The following is a 26,041-nucleotide window of genomic DNA, read 5'->3' as shown; positions in this document are numbered from 1 at the left end:
CTTTGTCTCTTGCCCGCCTTCCTACCTTGGAGAGCTCTTTAAGATTTTAGCAACTACGGGGGGAAAGAAGCCATCCTTTTTTCTGCTCCGTGGTGGGGCCATGAGCTGATCTGTGTTGCAGAGGAGACCTGTTCCTGCTGCTGCCCAGCTGAGTCCCTTGCACTATTGCTTACCTCGTGGGAAAGGTGGATTATTAGGTTGCCCTCAGGCTTTTTTGATGTGGCATCACGGGAGTACATGAGCAGCACTGTGAGGGTCTTGCTTTTGAACCTTCCACTCAGAGGTGACAGAGAAGGAGCAGGGCAGTTTGGTAAAGAGGGCAGCCAACACCATGGTGCGACTCAGGAGCCTTTTGGGCTTTCCTGTGCTCTGCCAGCTGGGACACAGCTCTGGGATGGGGACCAGCCAGACTCCTCTCCTCAAAATCCCTGCCCTGTTGTTGTGCACAGAGGCGTGGGGGTTTTGCCTGCTGTCTGCCTCTGACACAACTTAGCCTCCTGAGTCATCTGCTTTAACCAAAATGAACATCTTTTGGCTTAAAACATGGGTGAACTTCACCGATGCCATGGTAAGCAGGCCAGGTGGGGTGATGAGCCTTCAGCTCTGCAGCAACAAGAAGTCACAGAAACCCTGTGGGGATCAATAAGGTTCAGAAAAAAGAAAGTCTCCCTTCCTTCCCCCTTCTCAGTCCTAGTCCCAAATTCTGAGCTGCCACCCCCCAGCTCTGTTTGTCCATGCATCTGTTTGTCCCAGAGGCAGTGACAGGCACAAAACACTGCAGACGGGCAGGAGATGAGATGGCTTAAAATTCCCTTTGGCTGTGGTGAAACCGAAGGCTGTGGGCAACAGCTGCTCAGACAGGAAGTCACATAGCTCATAGTATTGGTGGGATGAATTTTCCTGCAGAAGGGGGCTGTGGAGTGGGTCCCACAGTGCCCTCCATGCAGCTGTGGCTGCAGTCTTTTGTGTTATCATCAGAGAGGTGCAGAAAAGCCCCAGCAGCCTCGGTGCTCCCTGCAGGTGCCGCAGCAGCAGCCTCCGTGGGCGGAAAGGCAATTTGTGCTGTTTTTGGAGGATCGGGAGCTCTGCAGATGTGATGGCTTTTCAGACATGTCTTGCCCTAGAACAAAAATTGGGTCTTAGCTCAGGACCTTGTGAAATGTATCCCTTTCCTGCCTAGCACCCACATTTCCAGGCAGCCCCAAAATATGCCTTGTGGTCCCAGAGGGGTGTGTAGTGTTTTTGCTGGGTGTATTAAAGCTGAGATGCCTTTCTACTCGCACCCAGCCTGTAGGCAGAAGGTGCCTGTATTTTGTGGCTAGATTAGTCATCACCCTGTTGGAGATAAGTGCCCTATTCGCAGGGCTGCCAGAACAGCTAATACCCATCGAAAATTGCAGAAAACCGGGAAAAAACAGAGCTGTGCCACCCCCCTGCACCCATCTCAGAGCCCCCAGAATGCGGTGCCCGGCTGTGGCTGCTCAGTCATACAGCAGTGGGGATGAGGAGCCCCAGAGAGGGACCCACACCTCTGTCGTGCCAGAGTCCTGCAGAGATGTAATCCTGCCCCAGGGAGCTCCCAGGCCGAGATCCCACACAGAATATGTCAGCCAGGCAGCCGCAGGCTTAAAGCCACAGCTGAGAAACAGAAATAATTGTCTAGAGCTGGATTTTTCTTCAGTGCTTTATGTGGCTTCATTTTCTCTTTCTGCTGGGGTCAGGGGTGTTTGTTGCCCCCAGGGCACACAGATCTTGCCTGGCATGGGGCAGCGCTGCCTCTGCGTGCTGCAGGCATGCCGGACCTTGCAGGGGACCTGTGGGATGAGCAAGTCCTGGTCAAGGAGGTGGCATAGCAGCAGTGATGGTTCCTGGGGGTGGGTAGAGAGCTGCAAGGAGTCTGGGTGATTGCTTTTTTTATAATTACTTGTATAGGTTTTCCTATAGGTTCCACAAGTTTTAGGGAGCTGCCTGATTGCAGGAATGTTCCCCCAAATAAAATCTATTGGCAAATTGCTGCTGACACAGAAATTGAGTCCGTGCCTGGCTCTGTTGGGGCATGGGGCAGATGCCACCCCCATGCAGAGCCCCATGCACGCCCCATGTGTCATGTGCTGTCACAACACCATGGGGGATGTAAGCCATCTCACTCCTTGCTGGGTCTAGACTCTGCATCGATCTCCCCAAGTGTTGGAGAATTTCATTCAATATACACATTCATAGGTACTTACTATGTGTCCCTTGTTGCCTGCTGCTGGCTGGCACAGTGCTCACACACAGGAGGGTACTCAGGGAAAGAATCTGAAATGCTGGTAGTAACATAAGTGTTTAGTTTAAAAGGACTGAGGGGGAGTTCCTGTAAGTGTGTGAAGACAAAGCGATCATTAGTACATGTTTATTCAAGTTTACCAGCTCTGTAACAATGGGTTTATCTGCCATCAGACTTAATTCCTCTGTAATTGTGTTCCTAATACGGAAATCATTTGGCATTTATTTGCTATAATAAAACTTCCCACTGCATATAAATTCAATGTGAAGTTTTAAGTGTTTTTAGGAGACTCAGTTGAAGACATGAAATTAAATGTTCCTAGTTTCCTCTTCCAAACAAGACAAACTTGCATAAATGCTAGCAGTCCAATTCATGTGTGCAGCTCCTCCTGTGAGCAGTTGGAGCTGCATGTGTATACTCAGAGAGACTTGGTAGCCCTTACAGTGTGGACAACTATTTCAGCTTCTTCACACTGCCCTACTCTGGCCTGGAGCACTGGTCCTGTGAGTGATACTAATGACTGATGCTGCTTTTTACACCCGAGCAGGGAAAACACACAGCTGAGGTGTTAACACACGGCAGGTGTTAAGATCACCATCAGCCATCCTGATATGCTCTACAGCTTGCACCAGTTTTCAAAATGTTTGATAGCTGTGGTAGCAGGATGCAGATCTTCCCAGGTGGTCTGATGCTCAGGAGGAGCCCAGGCAGTAGACGTGGGTCAGCAGAGCTAGAGAGTCCAGAAAACCAGAGTCCTGGCCCAATGACACCATTGTCCCCAGCCCTGCCATTTTCAAAGGAGATCAGGTGGGCAGATTTGCTATAGCTAATTTAAAGTTAAAAGGACAGGCCTGGGAAACACATCCCGTGGCTGCCTGCTGGTGGGTGAGCAGCTGCAGCTTTGGTAGCAATGTGTGATTGTGCTCCCAGTAGTGATAAATGTCAGATAAAATAGCTGGGCAAAGCACTCACACCAGCACACAGCAGGGGTGACGCTGCTCCTGACGTTGTTATTTTCTCCCTGATTATACTGGGCATCAGAAGCGAGCGCTGGCAGTAATTTTTTTCCCGTCCTTTCTCAGAACTCCTCCCAGTAGGCTTAAAATAGCAAGGCCCAGATAATCATTAACCACTTTGATGTATTGCAGTGGGCACAGATCGAGGGGACAGAGCTGGAACAGACCCACACTCCCAGTTCATCTCCAGCAGTATTGTCCTCCTCAAGGGAAAGCCTGGCCTTGCTGCTGCTGTTGCTCCTAGGGACATGCTCCCATCACAGCCAGAAAAAATAAGGAAGAATATTATACATAATTGCTTAATATTTTTCTCTTCCCAGAAGTAGGGAATAGTAATAACATATAGGGAAGAGTACTTCTTCCATATGTTGAGAGGATTATAGCTGGAGCCAGAGACACCTTTAGGTTTTTGTTAACTCTGGCTTTTCCACCTTTGACATGAACCCCAATTTAGTCTTGGATAACAGCACAAAAAAGGCAGGTGCCCTGAGTCTAAAGCCCACGTGATTGTTTCAGGGGTACAAGATAGTACTGAGCAAGCTGAGGATGAAGCCTGCAGCTGGGGAGCATTTCTCCACTAGTGACTGATAAAGCAGAAATGCTGCTTAGGCTGATCCAAGTGACAGGTTGTAACTCTACAAAGGAAAATTGCAAAAATAAGCACTGGGAAGTAGAACCTTCAACGGGTCTTTGGAGGGAATTGGTGAGAACGCACTGGAGAATATGTGCAGAGCGGTCTTCTACAAGCCTACAGAAATGGACATGGGGATTTAATTTCCAATCCTAATTGGTGTCATCAGCACCTCATTTTGGGCTTGCTTTTGTATGTGTGTAGCTTTTAGCAGAGGTCTCTGCACAGTGAGTCCATCCTGCGTATCACAGCCAATGGACTGCTCCTGAGCTTGCTGTACAGCCAGTGGAGGGATTCCTTTTCCTTTGCTGTACATAGGATTTATTACTTTAATATGTCCCTGGTGTTTATTTTTCTGCTGGTACAGGAGTGCATGTGTGCATGTGGCAGTGTTTTATGAATGCCTGCTGTGGATAGAATTGGGCTTCACAGTATGCAAAAATAGCTGTGCACCACACACAAGGATGTAATATTTCACACGGCTGGAGAAAATGTGATAACTTAGGTTTTTTGCTAGATTTGCAAAAATCAAAAAACTGGGGGATTCATCTCCACAATTGAGTCCTGAGCTCTTGTAGGAGCTGGCAGGACTGTCTGAGTTAGAGTATCCCAATTAGGGAAGGGGCATTGGGTCCCCACAGCAGTGTAGGATGTTTATGGACATCTCTTGGCTCTGAAGACACAAGCTCACAGTTTTTAGACTCGTTTATTACCTAACCCAAGAAGCTGATGTGAATCCAGGCTGCAGCTACAGCTTTTCTCCTCTGCCTTTGCCTGGAGGTTGTTGCTCTGAGTTTCTGCTCTGTTCTGCCCCATTCCTGATCTCTCATCACTGGTGCCTCCAGCTGCTCATTAGACAAAACCTGGGTCGCTCACTCGCCCTTCTGAGCCCTGCAGGAGACCCTGGTGTGCGGCGAGGTGGAAAGGCAAGGACACTGGAGAGCTGGGAGGTTTCTGCTTTACCTGATTGGTGCTGGGATCACACTTGTGTGCTGAGGGGTGAAGCTGCTGAGAAAATAAAAGCACCAGGGACTGTGATGAGGAGGGTAGACCAGAAGCACAGAGCAGCCATGCTTGCATCAGGTTGGCTCTTAACATGGAAGAGGGGTGCAGTAGGCACAGGTTTAGCAAGCAGGGGATGAGAGGAGCCGTGCTAAGCCCTGATCCCTCCCTGTTCACGTCCTGCCCAGCAGTACATGCTCATGCGGGTTCCTTATCACACTTGTGCTTGTGTCCATGTCCCAGGAAGTACATGCACACCTGAACCCGCCCCACTCAAACTGCACCTCACACAGGGATTTTGAGTGCCAAATATCAGTGCTGCTTCTCACACGCCCCTTCCTACCATCTAATCCTTCTCCATTTCCCTTCTCCTGGTTTGTACCATTGCAACTTTCCAGGTGAAAAAGGGTGACAGATCCTACAACCCTGCTTGCTCCTGCTCTCACTTTGTGTGCCCTCCAGTGTGTAATGAAAACTAGTGACAGAGCTGAGCCTGGTTTTGTAACATAAACAGTTATTTACTGTTTTGCTAAATTTTCATGGAAGATGACAGTTTTAGGTCACCTAGCTGAAGCAAATGAAATTATTAACGTGTTGCATTAGGTTTCCTAAAAAAAGTATCACTCTTGCCCAGCATGGTGCTCAGTTCTTCAGGTCCTGAGACCTGATGTGGTACCCTGAAAGCTAAGACAATTTCCCACCAGGGTCAGCAAGAGCAGTGTCTGGTTTCCTAACCCAAGGCAGCTGGGATGGGTGTCTTTTACTGTGTCCAGCAGCTTCAGACATCAGGGTCTGATATTCTGGTGCTCCATCAGTGATTATGATGGGGCTGGTCTAGGGGTATAAGAGAAAATATCCTCTCCCCAACACTGAAAGCATGATGCCTGCCTTCCCCATCCCATAAATAGTCTCGTTCTGCCTTTAAAAGCTTTTAGATCTTGGATCACAGCTAAATACACTATTGGGGTCTATACTGTGGCTTTTAAACATTAAGAAGTGGGGAGTAAAATCTAATGGCTCAGTTTTACCCTAAATAAGCGACAGTGAATGACTGTAAAATGAGCTCCTGAGCATGTGTGTGCAAAGAGAAATTTAGTCCCATGGTGAACAGGAAGACAGATGGATCAGAATAATATTGGGGTTTCATGGATGCCCTGTTTAAAGCAACACCAGAAACAAGGGAGAGAGCCAGGAGGTTCAGTGTTTCAGCCATTACTTGAAATGTCTGTGTGTCACAAGCCAGGACAGAACTTTTTCTTCATCTTGCTTGCTTCTAGGGTGGAAATAGCCAGCTTTCCCAGCTATCTGTCAGTATGACTCACTTTTGGGACAGACTGTCTTGGGGAACTTGATAGGGTAGGGGGTGAAATTTGAGGACCAATACACACACCTACCACCCACGGTCAGATGTGTCTCTTCAGGTCTGGGAGCTCTGGGAAGCAGAGTCCCGTGTCGAGCGCTGCAAGCTCCCACTGCCTGGCAAGTCCTGGTCAGTACCACACGGTGCTGGGCTCCGTACGAGCCAGGTATTTGAGACCATTACATCCCTGACAAACTCTGTTCACATCAGCCAAGAGTTATTAGAGGCAGAATGGTTGAAGGCAGCACAATTACCTAAGACAAGCCAGGTAAAAAAGGAACAAAGAGCAAACGGGTGGAGGATGGAGGACTTTGGCCCGCACCAGTTTCTGCTGTGCCAGGCAGTGCCATGCCAAGCTGTGCTGTGCCATGCTATGCTGTGCTCTGCTGTACTCAGACCCTGTGGGAGAAGGAGAGCCTCACTGATGCTGTCTGTCTTTTTCAGGGGGAGTTGCTGAGCCCATGTCGGTGCGACGGATCGGTGAAGTGCACGCACCAGCCATGTCTGATCAAATGGATTAGTGAGAGAGGCTGCTGGAGCTGTGAGCTGTGTTACTACAAGTATCACGTCATTGCCATAAGCACAAAAAACCCTCTGCAGGTAAAGGTACTAGAGACATTTCAAAGTCTATTTATTCTCATTTATATTTTTGTTTTTGGAAGTAAGTGGATTTTACCTGTGTGGGTTTTCCTTCCCAGTGCACAGTGATCCATATGTTTGAGACACTAGAAGGGGTTGCTGGGGGCTGGTCCAAAGAGGCCCCATGTTCTGTTTGGTGGTACCAGGGGCATCCCTCGGCAGTCTATTTGCTGTCCTTTGACAATTCCCACATTCATTTGCCTCCTGTTGAAAATGCCAGTGTGACCACAATAGTGCTGTAGCACCTCGCAGCCCTTCAAATGTGTTCATCCACGGGAGACCACAGGTATGCCACTGTCCCCAGGGTCAGATGTTGTGGAGCAGTTATGGGATTTCCTACAACAGGGCACAGTCTGTGAGAGCACTGTATCTTGAGACTCCATGTGTCTGTAGTTGTCCCATTAGCCCCAATCTCCTCCTGCTGAGCCTCTTCTGTGTTGGCATGAGAGATGGAGGAGATGGATGGAGGGCTCTTACAGCAATCTGATCCTGCCACCCTTTTTGCTTTACTGCTCCCCCATGATCAAATACATACTGGCATGACCCAAGGGGTGTTGGCTCTGATGCTCTGGTCTCTCCAAGCCTGATTCTTGGTGGACATTTGCACATGTGCACACAACAGGTGAAGCACATCTTGATGTGAATGGCTGTGAAAGGCATCGGAGTACCAACCTTCTTTCTCTTCTCAGCTCAAAAGCACTGTAGTTTAATAAGCCTCACTGCGGGCTGGTAATTGAAATCAAGATTCAGAATGAGGAAAACTGTGTGACTGTTAAAAATGGGATAAATTATCCTTAATAGCTATTGATTTATTGCAAGGGCAACACCTGAAGATGGACTAATTGCTGCATGCCTTTGCGGAGTACCATTGGTGCCTCGGACATAAGGAAGCACATTATATCCAGGCACTACTGCTTAATTAGCATCATCTGGACCAGAGAGACATTACAGCAGCATGCTGTGGTTTAGGGACTGGGGCAATGTTTGTAAGGATGTTGGTCTGTCCAGTACCTGGTGGAAGGCTTTGGCTCTGTCACTCTGCTCTCTAACGGGAGACAAGGACTTTGCCAGTGATGTTGCCCAGTTGTACGGGAGTGGGAGGAATGCAAAGTCCTGCTCTTTCCTCAAAACTGCAGTTTCTGTGTATCTTTTTTCAGGCCTGAGATCACTAACCACAGTGAGGAAACAGGGACAGCCCTTTAGGGCTGCAGACTTAAATTAAATAGTGAAAGTAGTGGTGCATCATGGAGCAATTTTGCTGGGGGGGAAGGAAAAAGACTGCTTGCTCTCTGCGAGTCCCTACAGCTCCTGATTGAATTTTCCACGTGCCGTGGGCTGGAGAGATCCATAGTTTCATCCCAAGCCCCAGACCTGGGGTGCTTTAATTTCTCAGCTCTCATAAATCAGAGCAGATTGAAAAACAGGAGGGGAAATGTGGGCAAAGCAGTGTTTGTTTATTTCTGGAAAGCTGGTCCATGAGTGCCCTAATCCTTCCTCTGTCTCAGATCAGGAGTGTGATGCTGAACAGCAGTGAAGGTTTGTGGGTGAATATTTATGAATGTGCATGCAGCCGGCATTGCCTTTAATGAGTGACCTCCAAATGCTCTACGCCTTCAGGTGGCTCAGGGCAATGGGTCAGTGACTTTCCCTCTGCTCCTCCCCTGGCCAAAACTTACTTGGTCTATTCACGGACAAGCTCCCCTCCCACATACATTCAAAAGCCTGCACAAAGGGTTGCTTTTTTGGGGCTTCTCTATTAGAAAGTGGACCGATCTGCTGGCCTTTGCCACAAACACAAAATCTAAGTGGCAGGAGCAATTAAAGAGCCCAGCTCCAGGAGCGAGGGTCCCAGAGGACCATGCAGACCTCGGGCTTGGAGGCTTCGCATCGCTGGCTTAGACTTCACAGCACTTCTCACACAAGCACTGGGAGATTTGGAGGGTGGGCAGAAGCAACTGGAGTGAAAAACCACTTGATGTGGAATAAATGCGGCATGTGTGGAGTTACAGCTCTGTGCCTGGTGCCAGCACAAAGGCACTTTCTGGGAAGCAGATGCTACACTAGCACTAGTATGTGAAATCCCATGGGAAGTGGCTGATTGATGTACCAGGCCTGGACTTCCCACAAGGACTAAGAGCTTGTCCCCCCATAATGTGTCACCATGCAATGTGCCACAGCATCTGCAGGGAAGAGCATCCTTTCTGCTTGGTCTTCACCCCACGCGAGGCTAACAGGGGCCACCTGGACATACAGCATGCCTCTAAGTAAAGCAATAGTCTCTGGCCTTTCTTCTCAGGGTCTTCTGGCACTTCTGCCCAGCTTTATTCTTACTAGAAAGCTCTGAATTCCTTAAGTAGAGGTTTTGGAGGGCAAATGCTGTAGCAAATCATGGTTGTCTGTTTATTCCAGACCAGCTATAATTCAGGCAAGGACCACACCTCCTTGTCACATGAAGCTGGTTCGGGTGACACTCTGACCCTGGCTAGATTTTAACCAGGAATGTGGCCTACCTATCCCTGGTGACTATTCGTGTGTCCTCCCATGTGAACAACCACTGAAAAGCCAAACCCAGGTATCTGGCAGACCCTGGGCTCCCTGAAGCACGTCCAGTTGGTCTGAGCGGGGCAGCGTACCCGACACCCACATGTTCCCTGGCATCTGCATGTTTGCCCATTTTGACATCTGCTGCACACTTTTTGGAGTGCCTAGGAGCACAGTATGGGCCAAATGTGTCTGGAGACTTGTGGCGTGGGCAGAGAAGTTACGGTGGAAGAACATGGTTCATGCATAATTAACACAGACTCCTTCCAGCCTCCAGGCTGTTTTGACGTCTCATGCCAGAGAGAGGCCTTTAGTTGGGTATTTTGGCAGAATAAATGTCTGTAAATTAACGCCCCTGCCCACCCCTGGATTGCAGGCATTTAAGAGGAAAGGTCTGAAAGCAGCTACACTGCAAACCTGCTGAGATGGGGGGATTAAAGTTGTCGGATGACATGGCAAGTGTCCTGCCAAGCAGCAGTCAGACAGCAAAGAGCAAAAATATCTTACCAGCTGTGAGCAACCAGAAGATACAGAGTTTTTGTCCATCCATCCATCCATCCATCCATCCATCCATCCATCCATCCATCCACTCTCTAGTCTGCCAGTCATTGAGGCAAGAGTCATGGGCATGGAGGCTTTAAATGCTCCTTTCTATTTCCATATTTGTGCAAAGCCCATTATTATTAAAATGCTGTGGAGACTCAGGGTTTTGATAGCACTGCAGACACTCTGGTGCTGACACATGGTGGAATCATCTATACAACTCCTTTGTAGCCGCTCCTTAGCCACATTCACTCTGATGCTCTGATTTCAGCAGATACAAGATCCATTCGAACCAGCCTTCTCAGACCTAAAACTGTCTGCAGTCTCAGGGAGTTCATCTCTGGTTTACAGTTGTTATCTCTGACTCTTTGTGTCTTGTGGGTTGTTTTAGCTCCAGAGATCCTCAGTTATCCAGTGCTGGGATTGGGATCTGGTCCTAGTTCTCCTCTGGATCTATTTTGACTGTGTTGATGCTCTTTTAAGACCTGATGAGTGTTCATTTGTATGGCCTCTTCATCAGGATTCCCACATCTGCAAGGAAAGTGGCCGAGGTGCCAGGGTGTTTGAACTTCAGCCTGAGCTCCTGAGCTAAAAAACTTGAGACATGTTTGCTAGGGCGTCCTGCTTGTCCCAGCTTGCTGTTGCCATGTGTTAAGTACAAGCCTTGGCTGGTCCCTGCTGAGCTGCAGCCTGGAGGCAACGTGTGCAGTCACAGCAAGAGAGACTTCATGGCCTGTGCATTGTAATGGGGGCTTTCCAGGGTACCGATGCTGTAACCTGAGTCTTACCAGATGCTCCGGCACACAGAGGAGAGGGAGTTTCATAACTAGACATTTCCATTACATGGCCCTGGTGGACCCTCCTTCCTCCCTGCAGCCTTTCCAGTATCTGAATAAGCTACAGCACCTGTAAATGTACAGCGGGGAGGCTACCGCAGCAGTGGCATGACTTTGCTTGGTGAATTTATAAAAATAAAAGCCATCCTCCAAAAGATAATTGAGGAGAATGATCAGGTCCTCAGGACAGCAGTGATGGGAGAGCCAGACCTGAGCAGGGCTGGGAATGGTCCACTCCAACTTTCGAGGAAAGAGCTCTGCTTGCTTGTGATCCTGGGTCTGAAAATGAAATCGCTGACTAGCACAGCTCAGGATCTTAATGATACATACTAAGGGAATGTGTCAAATACAGCAATAAAAATAAACTGAACTGCCTGAGGCAGGCATGAGGGAGCTCTCCGAGGAGTGTAGGAAGTCTTTTCCAGCAAGCAAGTCTTCTTAGCAAGCTGCTGCAGTAAGACACAGGTATCTTCTGCAGGCAAATACCTGCCTTGGATCTGATCATGCTGGTGCTTTGGAGACTGCTAGTGCCAAAGAAAGGGAAACATGGATCAGGCTTTAAATACTATAGTAATGACATTATTATTCTGTGTTACATTAGCAGCAGGGGCTTTCACTCACAAGTCTCTGAGGAGAAGCACTGAAGCAAACAGAGAAACAGATTTCTCCCAAGTAGGTTATGAAACAGTCCAGGAGAACGAGAGAGACATGAATGGCAGGCACTGGTACTGGCTTGGCCCCTGGCTAAGGTCATCACAAATGTGAGACCTGGACTCCTAAGAAACCCTATCTGAAGCATCTTGGTCACAGAGCTTTGTGACTGAAGGAACCCTGGGGGGAAATCGGTCCAAGAGAGCGTGGTGTTTTGTATGTGCATATCTGGGTGGTGTGCCAAAGCAGTTGGCCAAGGGAGATGGTAGCAGAAGACAGACAGCTCCTGAGTGAATGAGGGCATTTCTTCAGAGTGGTCTGGAAGGATGGAGCTCTTTTTCCAGCACGGGTCACAAGCCATCACAGAGAGCTGCTTGGGCATGCTCTGAAGCCATTGTAAGCCCAGAGCTCACAAAGCTGCTCCTCTTATCCCACAGGAGCCTTTAAAGCATTCCAGTACCATCAAGTCCTTAGTTCTGCCCTGTTCAGCATTGGCAGAGCATCTGAAGAGCTTTCCACTTGCCTAAAGGTCACATTCCTCATTGATAGCCTGGGTGAGCTACCAGTTGTTAAAGGTGCACTTCAGTACAACTCAGCAGCTACCCGGGACTCAGGAGTCATCAGCTGAGGAAAGAAGGGCGCAATTTAATTTCCTCCTGCAAGGTGGGATTGCTTGACACTGTGACCTTGCTAGAGCTTGAACGTTTGAGCTGGAGATTTAGAGGTATGGGTCTGTGCCTGCAGCCCGACATTCAGACAAAGAGCTTTGGGGGTTTCCTGTGTGCTGGTAGAGGGACTCGGCAGTGTTGCTGAGACCTTTCTTTACAGCTCTAGTGCTGACCCGAGGACAATAGGATCACTCACCAAATCCTGGTCTGCTGGCCATAATGATGGTAGAGCAGGGTTAGGAGAATGGATGATTTCCTAAGGACTGTTATGAAACGTGAAAGGCACACTGCTGTGATTGAGGCAGGCCCCTGAGGCCACGGGTGCAGGGATGCATCAGGCCCAGCTCCTGCATCTGAAATTCATCAGCACATCCCACCGCCGAACAGCTCTGGGACCCTTCTCTCTGCACTCTCACTGGGAAGCAGGCTTTATGCTCTGTCTCAAACCTTTTCTTCTCTCTGTGCAAACCTCATAGCCCAGGATGTGTAGCAAAATGGAATTAAAAGATAAAAAATAATTACTCCCATTATTGGTGGCTTGAACTAGATGTGCGATGCTAAATTGTAGTTCTCAGGATTGCTAGAGAGGAAATACAACGTTTATTACTTACTTCTTTTTTTTCTCTTCCTGGAAAATATTAAATTCTTCTGCAAGCTGGTTATTTTCCCCAGTGTTCAGCTCTGACCCATTTACCTCCTTGCCAGAGGGTAATCACACCCCAGTGCCACCTCCTCAACAGAGTCAGGACTGCTGCTCTGTGTGTCACTGTCACTTAATGCCAGATGCCAGGGGAGAGTCTCCTACCCCCTGGCATGGCTGACAGACTCCAGCCTCTTCATTATCACTGCAGCAAACTTCCCGGCAGCTGCTGCCAGCTGAGCAGTATCAGCCAGCTTCCCTGCCTGTGTTTCAGCCTCTCTGTTCCCAACCGTGGCGAGTGGGGTTTGAGGTTTGCACCCAGCTGTAACTTCTCTGTGCCCTGAGCCACATCCCCTTTTACAGTGTATTTTGTACTACACCTGAGCCTCCCTGTCTCTGCAAAACAGTGGTGCTAGTTGTACATGGATGCTAGTTATAGAAAACGGCTCCTTCTTCTTTTTCTGTCTTTAATTGCTACCTTGGAAGGACCTGTTGCCACACAGGCCTTTCAGTGTGCCAGACAGATGGTGAGGCGCCAGTCCATTACCTCCTTGAGAGAGAGAAATGATGCAGAATGATTTGGCTGGCACAGGCGAACACGGGTCAGCGTGAGAGACCTGCGGTAAAGCCTCACATGCAGCACCAGGCTGCGCACCGAGCTCCCTGCACTCCTGCCCCCTCAGCGCTTGCCAGCGTTAGTGGAAGGGGAGATGAGGTCTGGGGAAAACTGCAGGGGTGAAAGTGCAACCCCATGCATGTACCCAAGCCCTCTCCCTGCCACATACCTCTAACCCTGGAGCTGTGAGCTGATGGCAACATTTGTGGATTTGTCCTGCATCTGCTGATGGCGATGTTGAGGGTGAAACTGATGAACTGACAGGAGGGCAGCACAGCTGCTGATCCCCCGCACAGAACCCAAATTTAAGGGCAACAGGTGCTGGTTGGCCTTTGCTCTGTCTCATGATAGGAGAGGAGAGGCACACCTGTGCATCCCCTGTGGACTCCAGCACTCCTGCATCTAGCCTGGACCCTCCTGTTGCAACTGGGTATGAAAGAGGGACACAGCAACTGAACTTGCTTCTTGCCCTGCAAAAGGATGGGGCAAGGCCTGACAGGTGACCCTGCTGTCCCAGGATGAGTTTGACAAACAGGCATGGTGCTCAGGGCTTGCCTGAGATGCTGCCTCAGAGGGACACTGAATTTGGGCTGAATCCAGACTAAACATTTCCAGTTCCCCTGAATGTTCTATACCTGCAGGGGCTGAAGTACACCTTTATTTATCCTTCTGCCAGTCCCACTGAGACTTCAAGGGCATATATTAATATCTCGCATCTAAAGGTGGCCTATAATCTTTGATGCCAGAAGAGACTGTCTCTTCCCAGCCTGTTTATGCGTTTGATTTCTGATTTGCAGGAGGGGCTACAGACCATGTCACCAGGTCTTTTTAAAGAAAGCAATTTCTGCCTTTGGTTTTTACAGGGTAGTTCTCTCAGCAGCGTAAATCTGGGTAGGAAGGTTTTATTCTGGATGACAGAGAGGAGTCTGGGCTTAGGTTATTTTATACTGTAGTTTATCCAAAGCTGTTTGACATAGTGAATGGATTTGGGGGAGTTATTTCTATTTTTTTCTTCTTCTGAGGAAGAAACATTAGCATTTATCTTGGAACACAGCCGGAACATGTCATCACCTAGCCTGACCACAGCAACTTGTGTTGTTTGTAACAAGTGTGGTGAGATGTGTTGCTGCTGCAAGATCCTATCTAGTGCTGTGATCTGTCAGATCTCATGGAGTGGCACAGAGCCAGCTCATGGCTTACATGGGAGGCCTCTGGAGGAAAGCTGGTCTCTCTGAGACACTTCTTCTCGTAGCCCAGGATGATGCCTAGCCTCCATTTGAGGTAGCAAATGGATGTCCTGGTTTGTGATTGCCATCACAGCCCCATTGTCACAGGCATGTTATTTTCAGTGTTTGCCCCCAGACCGTCCTGCCTCGCTCAGATCTCTGTGTTTTCCTGGTGAGATCTGGGATTGCCCCCCATTTCCTCTTCAGCAATGCTCTCAGGGAATATGGGATCATGCACTGTTGAGCAGTTGCCGTGCTGCACCCCAGATGTTGGCCAGGTAAAAGCACCTATGCACAGGGCGCACATGTAAGTCATAAGTGTTCTCCAAAACTACCACAAAGATGTAAAAGATGTGCCCCAAGTAACTAATCTCTTTTCTTTTTCCTTCCTCTCTCCCCCTTTCCCCTCCCCTCTCCCCGTTGCCTCCCCTTGCAGTGGCAGGCGATCTCTCTGACAGTCATTGAGAAGGTTCAGATAGCAGCGGCCATCCTGGGTTCCCTCTTCCTCATCGCCAGTATCTCGTGGCTCATCTGGTCGACCTTCAGTCCTTCAGCCAAATGGCAGCGCCAGGACCTGCTCTTCCAGATCTGCTATGGAATGTACGGCTTCATGGACATTGTCTGTATAGGTGGGTGATCGCATCTCACGGCATGGCCAAAGTCGCCCACCCGTTGCTCCACCTGTGGAGAGGAGTGGGAGATGGTGTGGAGAGCCAGCCGGTACAGCTCAGCTTGGATTGGGCATCCTGGGCTTTTCCTCCTCTCTGCTTTTGCGACACCTTTTTTAAAGTCCTCTCTGCTCATCTTGACAGCCCCAGAATATCTCCTTGTCTGGGCTGGCAGAAGGACTTGCAGCAACCCCAGAGAGAAACAAATCTCTCTTCAGAGCAAGAAGAGGTTGAGGAGGTCTGAAGGAGGCTGGGGAATATAAGGCTTTTCAGTAACACTGGGAAAGAAACTCCTTCCTTTCTGCAACAGATAATTTAGGGACTGCCCCATGATTGGGTATGGCAAGGTCTCTCTACATGCAACCTCTTGTCTCCCCATCCCAGTCTCTCCGCTGGCCAGGAGTGGCTTCCCTTTCTTTGGCCCACCCTGGAGCTGCAGGTCTCAGCCAGCTCAGCTCATGGCCCAGACTGGGGCCCTTGTCAGGTTGCTGGTACAGAGCAGCTCTGAGGACAAAGCTGCCCCACACTGAGCAAGCTCAGACAGCAAAGCAGATGCTGGCAGCCTGGCCCCAGAAGGTCTCCCTGAGAGCTCGAGCTGTAGCCCCAGTGCAGGCCTGTGGGATGGGGGATGTAGCTGATGATAGACACAGGCAGAGACACTCACCAGGCAGGACACTGAAAGAGTAGCGGTTACTGAAACAGCCAAGTGGACACCAGCCACTCCAAGTGCGCTCCTCAGCAGTGTCCACCCAGATAACATCAGTTCAATTGACCCTGCCTGAAAGCAAAGAGGGTTTCAGACATCTCCTCATGTCTGGGTCCTTCTGTTGCTCATATAAAGGCAGAAGGAGCCTCCCAGAAACTCGGTGGGACAAGGCAGTCCTCTTGACTTGGTGAACTGGCGCTTGTGCAGGTAGGGCCACTTGAGAGGGAAGGAGCACAGCCCCCAGTTCAGCCCTCAGGAGTAGCAGGACAGACTATATCACACAGCAGCAGTTGGTTATATCGGGGTACAGAAGTAAAACAAAAGCAGCAGGAGGGACAGAGGTCTGGACCACACACCTTAGTGTCTGGGTTCAAATGGCTCTTGGTTTCAGCACCCTTCCAGCACAGGACTTGGGCCCACTGAAACCCAGCCCAGTTCTTCCCACTGTTGCCACCACTGTGCTGACAATGAGATGTGAGCTTGGCCTGTAGAGATCATCCTGCTCCTTCCTGAGATGCTGATGGAGCTACCATATCTCTCCAGGAAAAAATGGTGGCAAAGGGGGTGAAAGAGAGACAGGCAGCACCCACATATTGGTACAATAGCCACTGGTGACATCCTCTTGCTGCTGAAACTGAGAGAGGAAAAACATTGTCCCTATGTGTGTGTGGTGTATTTGTGTTGCCTTGATGGCAGAGTACAGAAGTGGACAACCCTGGCCTGGGCAAACATCAGTAACATGATCAACTGGCTTTGATAAAGCTTCAAGAGCTGAGGGAAACTGATTAGGTCATCTGTCAACAGGAGCTAAATCCTCCCACATGGCAGAGAACAGAACACGCCAGCCATGAAATGCAGTGGAACAGATTTTTATTTGAGGTTCTTTGTTTCTTTCTTATTAAATTTCTCTTTTCCGCTTTCTCTGACGGGAAAAAAAGTCCCTTTGCATCTCCACTAGTGTCACCATTAAGCTTAATGCCCTAAGCTGCAAGCTTTGATTTTTCTTCCAGCCAAAGAGCAAGCAGCCATCCCATTCCCAGGAGCATTTCAGAGTTGTGCCTTGGGGCAACCCCTTGTCTCACGCTCCTCCCTGTGCAGCTGGCAGGCCCAGTGGGCCAGGCATGCTGGCTTTCTCACAGACTCAGAAGCAAGTGTGAAGCGCTACAAATGCAGTGACTTAACATGTCTCTGTGTGGCTTTTCTTGCCCAGCGCCTCAGACACTACCCAGACATGGCTTCACTTGTGCTGTGTGCTGCATGTCTGCATGTGCTACCAGGCAGCCCACCCATGGGCCATGTGAGCCATGTATACATTTTTCTAGAAAAGCTCATATATGCATTCAGTAGCCCTCTGCCCCTGCCGCACTCTAGTGTTAGACTCGCTGTATTGTGCATCAGTGCCCTTTGCAATCCCAGCTGCTGTGGTTCTCAGGTCTGCAGCGGAGAGAAAGGGAGCTCTGAGCAGTGCTAGCTGAGATCTGGTTCTCACTCCCCTCTCCTCTCCTTTCCTCTTCTTCTTTCTCTGCCCAGGTTGAACCAAGTGACAAATGAGGTCTTCACAGAGAGCTGTGACTCCCTGGCTGTTGATGTGGTCACGTTTCTCCTCTGAGCGACTTCCCTCCAGCCCTGCTAATTTAAGGGGGCTGCCCTAGCACTAGCCAAAAGGCTGGTCTGTGCAGTGGAGAGGCCAGGCCAGGTCAGGTCAGGTCAGGTCAGCAGAAGACGCTGGTCAAAGGGAACTCCACGACTGGTTTTAATTGCTTGTTCATTATAGCTTTGCACAACTGTGATGGATGCAGCAATGCCAGCTCCCTAGAAGAGTGGCAGTGAGTTCTTCACTGTGGAACAGCTATTCTCCCTCTCTTTATCCCTCTCCCAAACCTTGCAGCTTCACACAGTGTCTTTGATCATAGCCGAGCAAAGCTGGCTCCAGAGAGTCGGAGTTCTGCTCCTGACTGCCAGCATGGCCCGAAGCCTCTTGTTACTTCTTCCTGGGCTTTAGTTCCACTTCTGCAAGTTCAGGATGAAACTTCTCACGGATAATTGCAGTGACAATGCTTTGTGAAATACCAGGGTGCTATTTCTGCATTTTGGTGTCTCCTCCTCTGCAGTCCAGCCCTTTTCCCCTTCTGCTTTGCAGCCTGTGGGTGGGTAGGAAAGATTTAGGAACTAAGAAATCCTCAGCGATGAGGAAAGAGAACGACATTAGGTGTGCTCAGTTCTACCACACTTGTCTTTTTCAAATAATGTAACACATACGTTGTCAGTGTATTTTTTGGTAACAGGCTGGGCAACCTTTGCTTGCAGAATGTTATACTGCAGGTCCTGTGCTAATTGTATGGACTCCAATTTTTCATTCCCCCAGTTTGACCCTGACAGAGGAGCAGAGGTTTGGAAGACAAGGTATATACTAAAGAACAGATGTGCTGAAGCAGAGTTCTTCAGCAGTTCCTGCCAGTTCCTACTTCGGTTGGCCTTGGATGTCTCATGTCCATAGAGTAGCCAGTGACATTTGTCGAGGAGGCCAGTTTACACATCCTGTCACTGGGAGTGCTCAGCAGGACACTTCCTCTGGTACCACAGAGTCTCAAAGCTGGAACAGACACCAAACCTGCAGAGATCCTGAGTGTTATCAGACAGGAAATACACACCTAGTCAGCAACTGCCCAGCTGTTTTGTGTGACCTCCTCTCCACCAAGCCATTAAGGCATTTAGGTAACAATTTGTTAAGACAGAGATATATGTGGCAAGTTGCATAGACAATCCCATGGCAGCCCTGGTCTTTCCAGTGTGGAGTCAAAGGTGAGGGAATGAATGTTCATTTGCACCTATAGCTCCCTCAGATGCATGTGCAAACTGGGATTTGCACAGATCATTTGGTTTTTATCTTCACTTGATCTGAAATAGTCAGATCTGTTCCAATCTGAGCTCTTAAAATATGGTTGTTAACTCAGAGACAATTGATCCATACATCAAAATCCAGAGGTCTCAACCATTCACATTCAGTAATAGTTTTCTTTGGACTTTGCTAGATCCTAGCATGCTCCACGAAAACAGTTGTGAGGGACAGACACCATTTGCTACCCCTTCACCCACCATGGAAACAAAACCACAACCGAAGTAAAATGAATCTGCTCTTCACGACAAGCAGGACAGATGGTATAGTCCCAAGTACCATAAGCTACGTCCATCTGGGCAAGACGTGCAAAATGGTCTTTCAACATTGTTCTCCCCTTGCTTTCAGACATCCAACAGGAGGGCAGGAAGCACTGGAAAAGATTGTTTGGAATTTCTGTGAGTCTCCAATATTGTTTTTGTTGTTTTTTTTTTTTTTTTTAAGAACCTGTTAGAAAACATATGTCAGGAACAGGTTGCAAAGAGATGATCCCAGTTTGTGAAGGAGGAACAGACTAAAAGCTTCTTGATATCCAGCCAAACCCAACGTCTGATTCTGATCTCTCTCTCTTTCATATGTGCTATCTCTGGTCATGTCTGTAGGACAGATATGAGAGTTGGATTAAACTAGAAACTGGTAATGGTGCCAGCATAGGTATTGCTCTGCTTTGAAGCCATCTACAACACAGACGTTTGAGATCAGCAACCAGGAAGTGAAAGGAAAGTGAGATGGGGACTGTTCATTTGATTAACTGCTTTCTCCATGGGTGCCTGAGAGGTAAATCCAGAAAGCTGGCATAGAGAGAGATTAGCAGAAATACTGTTATTGAAATGTAGAGATAAATGGAGTGAGCCTTCACAGGCCTGAGTTACTGAGTAGGGAGAGTAGCAGCTTAGAGCTGGGCTGTAAATCCTGAGAGATACCTGCCTGTTAGTTAAATGACAGTCTTTGGAGGGGGAAGGACGGGTTTGCCTCTTTCTCTGTCAAAGTGCAATTAGGGAAAGTCAGCATTGGTAGATTAAGATGACGTTTGGGGTCAGGAGGACAGGAAAGCATCTCCTTTTATACCAAGAGGAGCTCTGTCAGATAATGAGAGCATGTCAGTCCAGGCTCAGACATCACCAGATCAGCTCCAAGGGGGACGCACATCTCAGGAAGGCCATCAGCAGGCTGAGAGGATGGGGCTGTCACTGTCACCGCTTTCATGTGCAGTCCCGCTTGTGCTCACACAGGGGTAACCCTGTGGTTGACATAAGGGGGGCTTATCTGCAGCGATGCAAAAGTGATCCCGTCTGCCTCTCCTTGGATCACTGTCTGACGGAGACTGTTGCTTTGTCCATGCCCACCCAGGCCTTGCTCTCTGACTCACCCTGCCTCAGTGCTGACAGCTGCGCACTTTTGCAAGCACTAAATCCTCATGTTCTTTGAAGCTTTTCCCTTGCTTTCCTTGGCAGCCAATCCCTGGGGGTATTTGCCTTCACAACAGTAACTGCGCTGCAGCTCAATAGCACAAGAGACAGGCAAAGCAGGACCATTCATCCTGCCAACGATTTTTGTTGGCACACCATGGCAATCCATTACAGATCAGGAAGTGTGTGCCCGCTGTTTTTAATCCCAGCTGCCAGCAAGAATAATCAAAAGCATCCAGTATGTCTGACGGCATCTCAGCACAACCGTAGGTAATAACATAAGAAATCAATAGCCAATTAAAACTGATCCACAGCATTTGATCTTTCATAGTGCAATGGGAACAGTAATTAATGGAGCTTCCTTGAGACAGTCACAACTCAAACTTCCTGCCAAGACTAATGTGGTTTTGTTTTAAATGAGCTTTGCTTCCTAGAGGAAATGCCAGGTTGGTGTAGCCTCAGGGTGTTTTCTAGTCAGGTCACTTTGGCCTTCAGCATTCAAAGGATTTAGGAGTCCAAGTCCCAGTAAAATAAAGAGAAACTGAGAAATGAAGTGTCTTCAGGGTCTTCATCTGTATTGATCGGATTCTCAAAAGGAACACAGATGTTTTCATTCAGGTCTGCGTAGTCCCCCAAGATACAAAGCAGGAAGAATTGCTACAGCAGTAAGGAATCAGTTCTGGGAAAGCACCAAGCCCATGTGTTGGCTTGATGACACCCCAAAGGCAGAGCACAAAGCAGAGAAGTTCAGCAAATGCCCTCAGAGGAGAAACCTGAGACCAAGCCAGACAGCAAACGTGCATGACTTTGACATGACTTGAAGAGACCTATGAGAGTATGCAGAAGTCTTCCGTGCCCTTCAGCTTGATGCGCTATTTGCTGTGCTGTTCATGAGCTTCTTGCCCAGTTTGCCTGTAAACTGGGGCTACCAGGAGCTAACTGGCATGACCAGATCCAAGCCCTATCATCAGAGCAGGCAGCTGGTATAAAGTCAGGCAGCCAGTTCTCTTTTTTTGCACTGTGAATCCTGGTTTGCATGCGTTCAGCCACAACGTGCATGTGAAAAATCACTGGGCAAATAATTGATTTATCAGCTGTAAAGAGGCGTGTGGAGACAGGAACAGTCCCCACATGGCACATGGTGGGGCTCCTAATCCAGCTGAGCAGGAACTGTCCCCCAAGAGCAGTCATTCAGGGCCCAGTACCTGGGCCAATAGCAGGAGAAGTGATGCTGCACAGCTGTTCTGCTGACGGACTTCTTGGCCGCTCTCCAGGAGCAGTGGAAGCTCGACAAAGCCGAGACATGCCACCCCTCCGTTTCTGAAAGATGGGACCTATTTTTATCTAATGCTGCATTGATTATTCAATAAGAGAGGAGAGGGGGCAGACAGCATGCGTGCATGTGTGCTGCTTTCACCAGCGGGCATTTCTCCAGAGGCTCAATGCGCCTGCTGAACTCCAGTGCAGCCCCAGCAGCTCTCTGCAGAATGAGCACGTTGCTGCTGAGCAAAGAGCTGTGGGGTTTGGACCTGGCTCTGAACTCCCTGCCTTTTTGCAGGGAAGGAGCTTGGCTTCCAGCACAGTCAGAGCAGCACCTGGCCTTTCACAACGTGTCCGTTCAACTCCACACTCCTTTACCACATCCATCTTCATGCAGTTTCCCACTGTTGCAACAGGGCTACAGAGATGTATTTTGTCATGAATAACCATATGGTGCTCTCTGCTCCAGTGGATCAATGTGTTTAGCATTTAATGAGGGCAACATAATTAACGTTTTCCGAGTGGGGAAAGAAATCCTTTTGCCTTGTGAACTGCATCTTGTGCTTTCGCGGGTGATACATTATAATCAGAATGATGCTTCCCTGTCACTAAGCCCTGCACTAGAATCAAATGCCTGGTGTCCCTGGGTTAAGTTCCCAACTGTAGGCAGAGGCAGAAGCACTCACCTGCCTGTCACAGCTTCTACACCATGGCAGGAGATTCCCTCGTAGGCAGCTGGTAGGATCTCCCGCACCAGCTGCATAAATTGTGGTATCTAGTAAAGGCTGGAAAAAGTCCTCAGCTCTGTGCCAGGCTGTGTTTTTCCAACTGCCTTCTGTCCCATCACTCCTCCTACTACAGCCTTCATCCCTGGAGACAGAAGATCTCCTGGAGGTGGAAGGCTGTGGTCCATGACATCCTGTTGTGGCCGTAGCAAGAGACATTAACTCTGTAGTCAAAGATGAGGCCACAGGGGGGTCATCTCCCAATGCACAGTGGATGCAGCTGCTTTTGGTGTGTCCCAAGCTCTGTAGGAAGTGATAAGCAGAGGAAAGAAGACATTAATGTAAAGCCACATTAATCCAGCTCTGGGATGGCTTCTTAAAGTAGTGACTGATCATTTCTTCTCCTGGAGGGATGGCTACTTATCAACAGAGCTGTCTTTTAGACCCAGATACGACAGTCTGTAAGCAAGAACACTGCAAACAGGCCCATGGTCTAAGTTGCTAAACTTAAATTGCTAAACTTATTTGACCTGGAAGTTACTCCCTGAAGTAACGCTTTTCTTCCTGAACCAAGACCCACTGACGGCAGCCACAGTCTGAGTCTCTCTACCCCATGGCAGAGCTGAAGCCACAATACCCATATAACAATGCAGTGCTTAGCTGAAGTTATTGAATAAGATTAAATAACACCAGGGATCGCGTGCTCAGTAGTCCAACCAGCACTTCACCTTCTCAGCAGAGGTCCAGCCAGCAAACCAACCCACACCAATGATATTCAGGCAGGGTCAGTGTGGAGTGGGCAGCCATCACTACCTGCTGAATGCAGAGAAGCCTGAAGAGCCAATAGTCCAGGCGTTTACTGTGCCAGGTGGGACAATTCACTCTGCTCAGCCATGGCCACATCATGGGCCTCTCTGTGTCCTACAAGGCTCTTCTCCAGACCTTTGCTGCAGGCTTGTCCAATCTCAGTTCCTTTCACTGCTTTCATTCTTGCTCAGCATTGATGGATCCCGCAGGTGTGTTTGAACTCTTTACCTACCTGTTTCAGGTTGCATGCATGTTCACTCAGCTGGGTATCGCAGGCTCTAAAGGTCTTCAGCTCTGGTGGAAGAAACTTTTATACTCAGAGCAGGAAGGCAAAATTTTTGCCCTCTCAGAGATCCTATCTAGTAATATATCAGAAATGATGGACCCTTGTCCTCTTGGCTCCTACTACCTTCCTTAATTTTGAGTAGTGCTTCTGTGGAAGAGGTGAAGACCTTTGCAGGGGGGGAGGTGGGGTGGGACCTGTGGGGACACTGCAGGGGAGCAGAGAGAAGAGGCCACAGCACCCAAGCTGGAAGGCTCCTGGAAATCTCACAGAAATCTTGTGGTCTAAAATGAAAGGTTTTGTCATGGCTGTGGAGGACAAAGCAGTGAAACACAGGCTGCACCATGGTGTGTCCCAGGGACACGTGCCCACAAAAGCCTGGTCAAAGAGCACCATGAGCACCTTCTGCCTCACATCCTTGGGATGCCTTCCTACATGACAGAAAGAGAAGATGCCCACGTCTCGCCCCAACAAGGCAGTAGTAGCTATAACAATGCACATGCCAGCCTGCAACTTCAGAGGCACTTCCAGGTTCATTAGCTTAGCCAATGTGCCCTACATTAGCCTGGGGCATGCTCTGCAAAGGGTGATCTGTACTCCCCTTTATGTCCCTCCTAACTGGTCCCTATTCCTCTTAATGTAAGAGCCCTTGGGTGGCTGGAGCAGTGTGGAGGGACTGGGTTCAGACAGAACCTGCATCCCTTAGAAAATGAAAAACTCTGAAGCTATTCCCATTTTTTTCTTACAGAATTTAATTTGCTAATAAAAGCAGAGAGGGAGGCACTTGTTCTACCTTCAATAAGCAAATGTCATGTTTTGATCATTATGGAACAAAGCATTTTGATTTAGCATTTAGAGATGACTGCTCATGCTGAGTATTTGAAATTCAGTGTCAAAATTGGAATACAACATTTAAAAAAAAATCAAGTCCAAATGAAACATTCTCACCTGTCTGAAAATATGTATGTATTTTTCCATTCTGGGGACAGCATGAATTTTTCAAGTCTCACTCCTAACAAATGTGAAGTCAGATTTCCAAACCCTACACGAAACAGCATTGTCATCCAGCTTTGCTTTGAAAGAAATGTCCCAGCAATGGCTGAGAATTCAGTATGGCCGCACAGGCAGTGCTTTGGTCAAAGTAACATTAGCTATGGGATAGGAAGGTTCAGGACTTAGACCTGGAAGACTGACTGCCATGGTGTGAGCATAGTGAAATGGAAAACACGTGCTTTTTCTCTCCTCACCATGAGTGTCCAACTGCAGGACTTCTGTCAAGGCATGTCTAGAAACCTGAAGGTAGAAAAGACCCATAAAATCACCCAGAGACCAGGGTGTGCATTTGGCCAGTGCTCTGTTCAATACAGTTTGAATTTATTATTATCTCCCTTCTTTTAATGACCTAAGAGTATCTGTCATGCACACGATGAGTGACTTTCACATCTTATGCACAAAGTCTTTTCGTGATGTGGGGTGTTGGTGTCATCTCCATTTTAAATTTGGATTAAAAAGGCATCTAGAGGGTCTATATAATCCTAGCTACAAAGGGAGGAAGGGAAATTTTGAGATAGCAAGGAGGTATATGGGTAAGGTCTGCAAGCCCTATCCGTCCTATACTGGCACAGTTATGGGTAGACTCACAAGTGGGATATGCTGCTGGAGATGCATGATTCAGAAGCAAGGTTATTCAGCCAGTGGAGCTCTCATCTTTTATTTATTTATTTATTTGCTTTTTCCAAGAAGAGTCTCATTTATTGCTGCCTGCATAGCTAGAGACTGCCCTTTAATCCTCTGCTTTATCTTGCACGGTGAATTAAATACCACAGGAATACAAAAGCCCTTAAGGGCACAACATCCATTTTGCCGTAGCTGTCCACAGCCAGATGAGTTTACAGGAGTGCTTTTGTTCATGGTTTATCTACTGCCTGAGCGAGGATTTCTCTAGGTTTTACTTTACCTATTTTTGCTGTTATTTCTTGTTTTGTTTTGGGGTTTTTTTGTCCCAGTTTTCAGGCAGGGTATAAACATGCTACTCTGGGCAGAGCAGGAGAAAGTCGTGGTGGTTGATAGCTCCTATGCTTACAGCTGAAAAATACTGTGGCATTTCCAAAGTGATGGTGTTGCTGTGTGTGGTTCCCAGGGTCAGCCCAGCTCCTCTGTCACAGATGGCATCCTGCAGGCAGCTGATGCGGCTTTCCCGTTACAAACAAATCATGTGGGAGTGCTGAACAAAAAGGAATTTCCTGTAACTTAGACACCTCCTATCAGCTCCTTACTTTGCTAGTCTTTCCTCGTTTTGGACCTTACCAGCTAAGCCCTACAGGACCCAGCCTGTGTGTTGTAGGGGAACACGAGTGAGCAGAAGACATGGCTGAGGATGGCTGCTCTGGGGTGAAAGGCAACACCTCGCAGAGAAGCTGGCATCTGCCTTGCAGCCATAAAAGGTCCCCAAATGCTCCTACAGCATACTGCCCCCAGCCCCCACCAGCTCCACAAGCCCTACGACAAGCAGTCCTACCTGTCCTCTCAATTCATCCCTCTGGATAAAGCATTCCTCCTTGTCCAGCTACAAATGCTTTGTATATAGTATGAACTGCTCCAGCTTCTGAGGGGAACCCATAGCATGCTGTGCACACAGGAATCACTGCTGCA

The 26,041-nt window shown here is 48.6% G+C and overlaps 1 protein-coding gene across 2 annotated transcripts in view; it reads left to right on the top strand.

Annotated features, from left to right (window-relative positions):
* MARCHF4 (membrane associated ring-CH-type finger 4) overlaps nt 1-26,041 on the top strand; it is a 108,208-nt gene that overhangs the window by 64,953 nt on the left and 17,214 nt on the right. Inside the window, exons 2-3 of one of the 2 annotated variants that reach the window (XM_065841344.2) lie at nt 6,720-6,875; nt 15,072-15,264. In XM_065841344.2, the coding sequence (XP_065697416.1) occupies nt 6,720-6,875; nt 15,072-15,264 (349 nt within the window). Of the gene's footprint in view, nt 1-6,719; nt 6,882-15,071; nt 15,265-26,041 lie in introns of both variants that reach the window. The other variant, XM_065841343.2, reaches the window with a different exon arrangement.

This window comes from Patagioenas fasciata, chromosome 7 (assembly GCF_037038585.1).
Source record: "Patagioenas fasciata isolate bPatFas1 chromosome 7, bPatFas1.hap1, whole genome shotgun sequence".
Taxonomy (NCBI): Eukaryota; Metazoa; Chordata; class Aves; order Columbiformes; family Columbidae; genus Patagioenas; species Patagioenas fasciata.
Note: the sequence above shows the minus strand (reverse complement) of the source record. Positions and strands in the feature narration are given on the sequence as shown.